The sequence below is a fragment of the Quercus robur genome, chromosome 8 (genome assembly GCF_932294415.1).
Source record: "Quercus robur chromosome 8, dhQueRobu3.1, whole genome shotgun sequence".
Lineage (NCBI taxonomy): Eukaryota > Viridiplantae > Streptophyta > Magnoliopsida > Fagales > Fagaceae > Quercus > Quercus robur.
In genome coordinates, this window is record NC_065541.1 from 43,723,068 (window position 1) to 43,729,822 (window position 6,755).

Sequence of the window (6,755 nt, forward strand, 5' to 3'; positions counted from 1 at the left end):
GGAAGGCTTGTCGTCCATAAATGACGAGTAGATCTTGAGGTATTAAGCCCGTCCATATACGGACGAGGGTCGCTGGTACGGTTGCAATTCTCTCCGCCTATTGTTGCTTCTTTCGTTGGACGAGACATATGGACGAGTTATGGGTTTGGGGATTCTGTGACACCATCAGTTGCCCCCTCGTCCATGTGAGTCGTCCAAAAGGTTGAACGTTCTTGGGCACAATTGGTTAACAATTATTGTACCACGTGTCCTTTTCTTATTAGAGACTGATTCTGTCGATTTATTTTTCCAAGATTGATGCCACGTGTTGCTTCTGTATTGGTTGGGTCGTTTCGATTACCCAGGTCAGCATCCTATAAATAGTGGAATGCCTCCCTTGACCCTCCTCATTCCAGAAATTTTCTTCCTTGACATCCATCGTCTAGAGCCCCGTCTAAGAGTTCTCTGCGTCTAGAGTCTTCTTCCGTCTAGAGCCAGGTACTCTTCTTTTTCTCGTCTTTAGGTTTAAGTTTCTTCTTAGGGATGTCTGTTGCTTCCTCGTCCACAGATAGCCTTGATAAGGTTATAGACGAGTATTGTGATGATACTAGTGATAGGTCTAGCTCTAGCAATGCTAGTGATGAGAGTGGAGGAAGCACGGACGAGAACTACTCTTCTGGGGCCCCTGGGCTCCCTATTGAAGTCGTCCAAGAACAGCTTAGGAGAGCTTCTGGCTCTCAAGCTGGTTCTCCGTCCAATCCTACGGACGAGGTAGAAACCGTCTTCAGTTGCGCTGTAGGCGTCCATTCTAAGACGGACGAACAGAGGTTAGGTAACCTTAGGTCCTGGTATCAAATCCCAGACGAGTTTAACCCTAGGCTACCCGTCCGTGGAGAATGGTGTTGTGAGCCCCGTTTTGGAATAGGCGTCTATGAATCTTACTTCCTAGGTGGCCTTAGGTTTCCTTTAAATGCCTTTGCTAGGGAGTTACTAGTCAAATTAGGTCTAGGTGTTTGTCAATTCAATCCCAACGCATGGAGATTAATTATCTCCATGCAAATTTTGTGGAGGGAAGTTTTTGGTAGGGACCGTCCTCTTACAGTGGACGAGTTCCTTTATTGTTATAAACCTTCTGCCATAAGTCAGTCTGAAGGTTTTTACCAATTTACTGCTAGAGGGAATGATTGTAGGTTGATCAAGTCCCTAGCTTCGTCTGATAGGAAGTGGAAGACGGAGTTTATTTTTATTTCAGGCTTCTGGGCAGGGAACCCTGTGGACGTTGGCAGGGATCCCTTTCCTCCTTACACTGGGGACCTGGGGAACCTTCGTCCAGAAGGTACGTCCCTTCCCCTCGTCTACTTTTATTCTTCTATTTAGTACATTTACAATTTCTAACCTTTGTTTATTTATTGTTTTGTAGCTGCCAAACGTCCGTCCTTGAGCAAATTTCACCGTGACCGCGTCCACAGGGCCCGTCTACACGCAGACAGGAGCTTCCATTCCCTTGTCACGCTTAGGCGTCTGGCCAAGTGGGGTTTAGGTCCCGAGCCTTCAGACGAAGCTATAGCCCACGAAGTCACTGTGCGAAAAAGTAAGTTTTTAACTTAACCTTCCTTTCTTTTTCTTTTTTATGTATACATTCCTCATTTGTTCATCTCGTCCTAGGAATGTCAACAATGAAAGAGAACCGAGGAAAAGAGATCGCAGGAGAGGGGAAACGTCCTGAGGGTCAAGCCCAGGATCGTCCAACGGCTGGGGACAAAAGAAAGTTCTTGCCTAAGAACATTGACCTGGATGGGCTCCCCAGTCGAAGAGATAAAAGGGTTAAACAAAGCTCGTCCAAGGTGGTCAAGTCCAAACCACCCTCGTCTCAGCCTGCCGTCCAAATAGTTGATGTGGACTCGTCCACTCCAGTTGAGTCCACCCCGTCCAAGACTCCTCCCAGAACTCCTGTGGCCAGATCTACCATGCCTGGCTCGTCCCAGCCTTCTATGAATATTATTGCAAATGAAGACCTGGCTTGGGAACGGTTCCAGATGGCCGTCAAGGACGAGGATATAAACATGTGCTATAACATGGGCTTGAAGGAATTTGAGCATTCAGGCGTCCATGACCTTTTCAAGGTATGCCAGTATCCCTCGTCCTTGTTTAGTTAATAAATTTTCCTCATTTAATCATTCTATGTTGTTCTCTATTCACAGGCCATGTCGAAGTTTATAGCAGCGTCTAGACAGGCAACGGAGCTGGACAAGACGAGAGTCTTGTTGGAGACGAGGATTCAGGAGGTGAACGCTGACTGTAAGAAATGGGCTGGGTTTGCTGAAAAAGCTAAGGACGAGGTCAAAGAGCATAACAAGCTGATTGAGGAGCTAAGGACGGATGCATTGGAGAAGGAGACGCGCATTGATCACTTACAACAGGTGAACAATGAGTTGAATGCTCGTCTTTCCAAGGCAAGAGAGGACGCTGTGGCTGAGTTCAAGTCGTCCAAAGAGTATACAGACACTTTGGATCGCAATTATGCAGCTGGTTTTGAAGATTTCAGAATGGACGCTGTTGAAAACTTTCCTGAAGTTGACTTCAGCACAATCAAGCTTAACCTTGCTGCTGCCACAAGCTCTCTCCTCCAGACTGGCTCTGATGATGTCAACGTGGAAGACGACGCCAGCACTCAGCCTCCTCAGGACGAGCCTACAGTGAATGCTCCCCCTTCTTAGGACGGGATTTTAAACTTTGTAGCTTTGCTTTTTCTTTTTTTGTAACTTTTGTGTTTGGTCCTTTGTTTTTGGACCTTCTTTATGTAACAAGAATACATTATACTCGTCCATGGTTTTAGGACGGGTTTTTTAAGTATACTATTTCTACTTTTCAAACTAATCAAGGGTTTTTGGACGTAGGATGTCCACCCTTTGAATGAAGTTTTATTTTCTTTGCATGGATAAATGATTTCATTTTCTTTGAATGGACGAGTGATTTCATTTTCTTTGCATGGACGGATGCTGCTAAGCTATTTTATTCTTAGCTCGTCCATGTCGAGAATACATATTTTTCTTGTAGTCTAACTCGTCTTAGCAGGTAGTATTTTTAATTAGCTTGATTCGTCTTAAGACTTGCAAACTAATTTTTCATACCGTCTACTTATTTTGCCAACTTTTTGTCTCGTCCAGAATTTGGATTGTTTCAGTTGGCTTTACCTCGTCCATGAGTTGGACGAGTATGGATGTGGTTTCTTTTATTCAAGAAAATTTAGACGTTACATCTCTGCGTCCAGAGATTTTGTTCGTCTTGGATCTTTCAACCCTCTTGAGGATTGAATTGGACGATAATATCATGGAGAATTCACACAACATTTTGTACATAACATAAATATTGTTTACAGACAAGGCATACGCACACTGATGCCTTTTTATTTAATAAATACATACTTCATGACTTCGTCCATAACCACAACACAACTATAAAAAGTAAATCATAGTTTCAAACTTCACACACAAACAATAGCAAACATAGTAGTATCAAACAGCATCACTCATAATAGTACGCTAGTAGACAGATAAGACCCAAGTCTCGTCCATAGGTTCACTCTTACTGGTAGTACCTCCTCAGGTGCTCCACATTCCAAGGATGTTCCAATTTTCTCCCGTCCAGGGCCTCCAGGTAGTAGGATCCTTGCCTTTTACAGTTGATTATTCTATAGGGTCCTTCCCAGTTTGGGCCCAACTTCCCATGTGCTGGGTTCTTGGTTGACAAAGAGACCTTTCTCAGGACGAGATCTCCTATATGGAAACGCCTAGGCTTCACCATCGCATCATACTGCTTAGCCATGAGGTTCTTATACTTTGCTGCCCTGTATTCTGCGTTTGCCCTTACCTCGTCTATCAGATCGAGGTTCAGACGAAGCTGGTCCTCATTATCCTTGTCTTGATACGTCATCACCCTGTGATTAGCCATATGCACTTCTGCAGGTATGACTGCATCGCTTCCATAGGCCAACTTGAAAGGAGTCTCCCCTGTAGGGGTCCTCACAGTGGTCCTGTATGCCCATAAAACTCCTGGTAATTCATCTGGCCATATTCCCTTTGCCCCCTCAAGCCGAGTTTTGATGATTTTCAACAAGGATCGGTTTGCTACTTCAGCTTGGCCGTTGGCTTGGGGGTGTGCAGGTGAGGAGTAATGGTTCTGAATTCCAAAGTGTAAGCAAAAGTCCTTGAAGAGTGCATTGTCAAATTGCCGTCCGTTGTCAGACACCAATACCCTCGGCACTCCAAATCTGCAAACAATGTTCTTCCACACGAAGTTCTTAACATTCTGTTGTGTGATATTTGCCAACGGTTCTGCCTCCACCCATTTGGTGAAGTAATCGATGCCCACAACTAAAAACTTCATCTGCCTTACTCCCAAAGGGAAGGGACCCAAGATATCCAATCCCCATTGTGCGAAGGGCCACGGTGCTACCATTGGGGTGAGGTATTCCGACGGTTGCCTGGGGACATTGCTAAATCGCTGGCATTGGTCGCAGACTTTAACATATGCTTTTGCATCAGCTTGCATGTTCGGCCAGTAATATCCTGCACGGACGATCTTGTGGACAAGTGATCTGGCTCCTGAGTGATTGCCACAGGCCCCTTCGTGAACTTCTCTCAGCACGTAGTTTGCTTCGTCCGGAGTTAGGCACCTAAGGTAAGGTTGAGAGAAACCTCTCTTGTATAGCACTTCATTCATAAGGACGTATCTAGCTGATCTCACCCTCACCTTTCTGGCTTCGTCCTTTTCTTCTGGTAGTCGTCCATCTTTCAAATATGATATAATGGGAGTCATCCAATCTTCTTTGTTATCTACCTGCTGTACTTCCTGGGCATCTATACTTGGCATATACTGAACTTCATCTGACTTCTCTAATGATTCATCTGTTGAGGCCTCTTTTGCTACAGTATCAGCTTCCACGTTCTCCTCCCTGGGGATTTGAACGAAGTCAGCTTTTTCAAACCTTTTCACAAGGCGCATCACCCTACCAAGGTATTTCGTCATTCGTCCTTCCTTCGCTTCATACATCCCATTCAGTTGCCCCATGATCAGTTGGGAATCTCCCATGACATGTATGGACTTGGCTTCCACGGACTTCGCCAATTCTAAACCTTTGAGGAGGGCTTCATATTCGACTTCATTGTTTGTCGTTTGGTATTGTAGACGGACTTTATGTTTCAGCTTGTCTCCCTCTGGGGACTGCAGGACCACACCAATTCCTCCTGCATGCCGTGTAGACGAACCATCCACGTGGACGATCCATCTCTTGCTGTCCTCTGCCTCGTTATGACTTGGGGTAAACTCTGCAATAAAATCTGCTAGGGCTTGAGCTTTTATGGCATGCCTTGGTTGATATCTGATATCAAACTCACTTAGCTCCACAGCCCACTGGATTAATCGTCCTGCAGCATCCAGTCTATTCATTGCCTTTTTGAGAGGATGATCTGTCATAACATTAATGACATGTGCTTGGAAATAATGCCTCAGCTTCCTTGAAGCTGTGATTAGTGCGAAGGCCAACTTCTCCATTTGTGGATATCGTCCTTCCGCTCCTTTCAATGCCCTGCTTGTATAATACACAGGTCTTTGTACTTTATCTTCCTCTCTTATCAATGCTGAGCTCACTGCATGTGGGGTTACCGCTAGGTACAAATATAGTTCCTCTCCTTCCACTGATGGACTCAGCAGCGGTGCCATGGTAAGGTATACCTTCAAATCTTCGAAAGCTCTCTGACAGTCGTCGGTCCATTCAAATGCTTTTTTGAGAACCTTAAAAAATGGCAAACATTTGTCAGTAGCCTTAGAGACAAACCTGTTAAGCGCAGCGACTCGTCCAGTGAGGGATTGAATTTCCTTGGTATTTTGCGGTGGCTTCATGTCCAGTATTGCTTGAATTTTATCTGGATTCGCTTCAATTCCCCTATGGGATACCATAAAGCCAAGGAATTTCCCTGACGATACTCCAAAGGCACATTTGCTAGGATTCAGCTTCATGTGATACTGCCTCAACGTCTCAAATGTCTCCTGCAGGTCGTCTAGATGTCTTCCTTCGTCCTGGCTTTTCACCAGCATGTCATCTACATAGACTTCCACATTCCGCCCAATCTGCGGACGGAACATGTGGTTGACCAACCTCTGGTATGTCGCCCCTGCATTCTTTAAACCAAACGGCATCACTTTATAGCAGAATAAGCCTTGACTGGTGACAAAAGATGTCTTCTCTTGATCAGCCTCGTCCATTCTTATCTGATTATATCCTGAAAAGGCATCCATGAAGCTAAGCAATTTGTGGCCTGCAGTTGAGTCTACTAACTGGTCAATGCGCGGTAACGGATAGCTGTCCTTTGGGCAAGCCTTGTTCAGATCAGTGAAGTCAACGCACATTCTCCACTTGCCATTCGCTTTTTTGACCATTACTACATTGGCCAACCAATCCGGGTAGTACACCTCCCGAATGAACTTTGCTACCATCAGCTTTTGAACCTCGTCCTCGATTGCATTATCTCTCTCAGGGGCAAACACCCTCTTCTTTTGCCGCACAGGCTTGGAGGAAGGACATACATTCAAACGGTGGGTAATGACACTAGGGTCTATACCCGGCATATCCTCGTGACTCCACGCAAACACGTCGATGTTTTTCTTCAAAAACTGGACGAGGTCTGTCTTAATCTTCTCTTCTAAATCTGCTCCCACCCTGGTACACCTCTCAGGGTTATCTTCATCCAAGGAAATATCTTCCAATGCTTCAGTAG

At 45.2% G+C, this 6,755-nt stretch overlaps 2 protein-coding genes across 2 annotated transcripts; one reads left to right on the plus strand and one right to left on the minus strand.

Moving 5' to 3' along the window:
- Positions 1-522: 522 nt before the first annotated feature.
- LOC126696324 (uncharacterized) lies at positions 523-2,897 on the plus strand. Its single transcript, XM_050393086.1, has 4 exons — positions 523-1,315; positions 1,400-1,570; positions 1,645-2,102; positions 2,181-2,897. The coding sequence occupies exons 1-4, from the start codon at positions 523-525 to the stop codon at positions 2,694-2,696; spliced, it is 1,938 nt and encodes a 645-aa protein (XP_050249043.1). The 3' UTR covers positions 2,697-2,897.
- A 1,322-nt stretch (positions 2,898-4,219) lies between these two features.
- On the minus strand, positions 4,220-5,700 carry LOC126696325 (uncharacterized). The gene is made up of 2 exons (XM_050393087.1): positions 4,324-5,700; positions 4,220-4,249 (listed from the first exon to the last, which is right to left on the minus strand). The coding sequence occupies exons 1-2, from the start codon at positions 5,698-5,700 to the stop codon at positions 4,220-4,222; spliced, it is 1,407 nt and encodes a 468-aa protein (XP_050249044.1).
- Between the last annotated feature and the right edge of the window lie 1,055 nt (positions 5,701-6,755).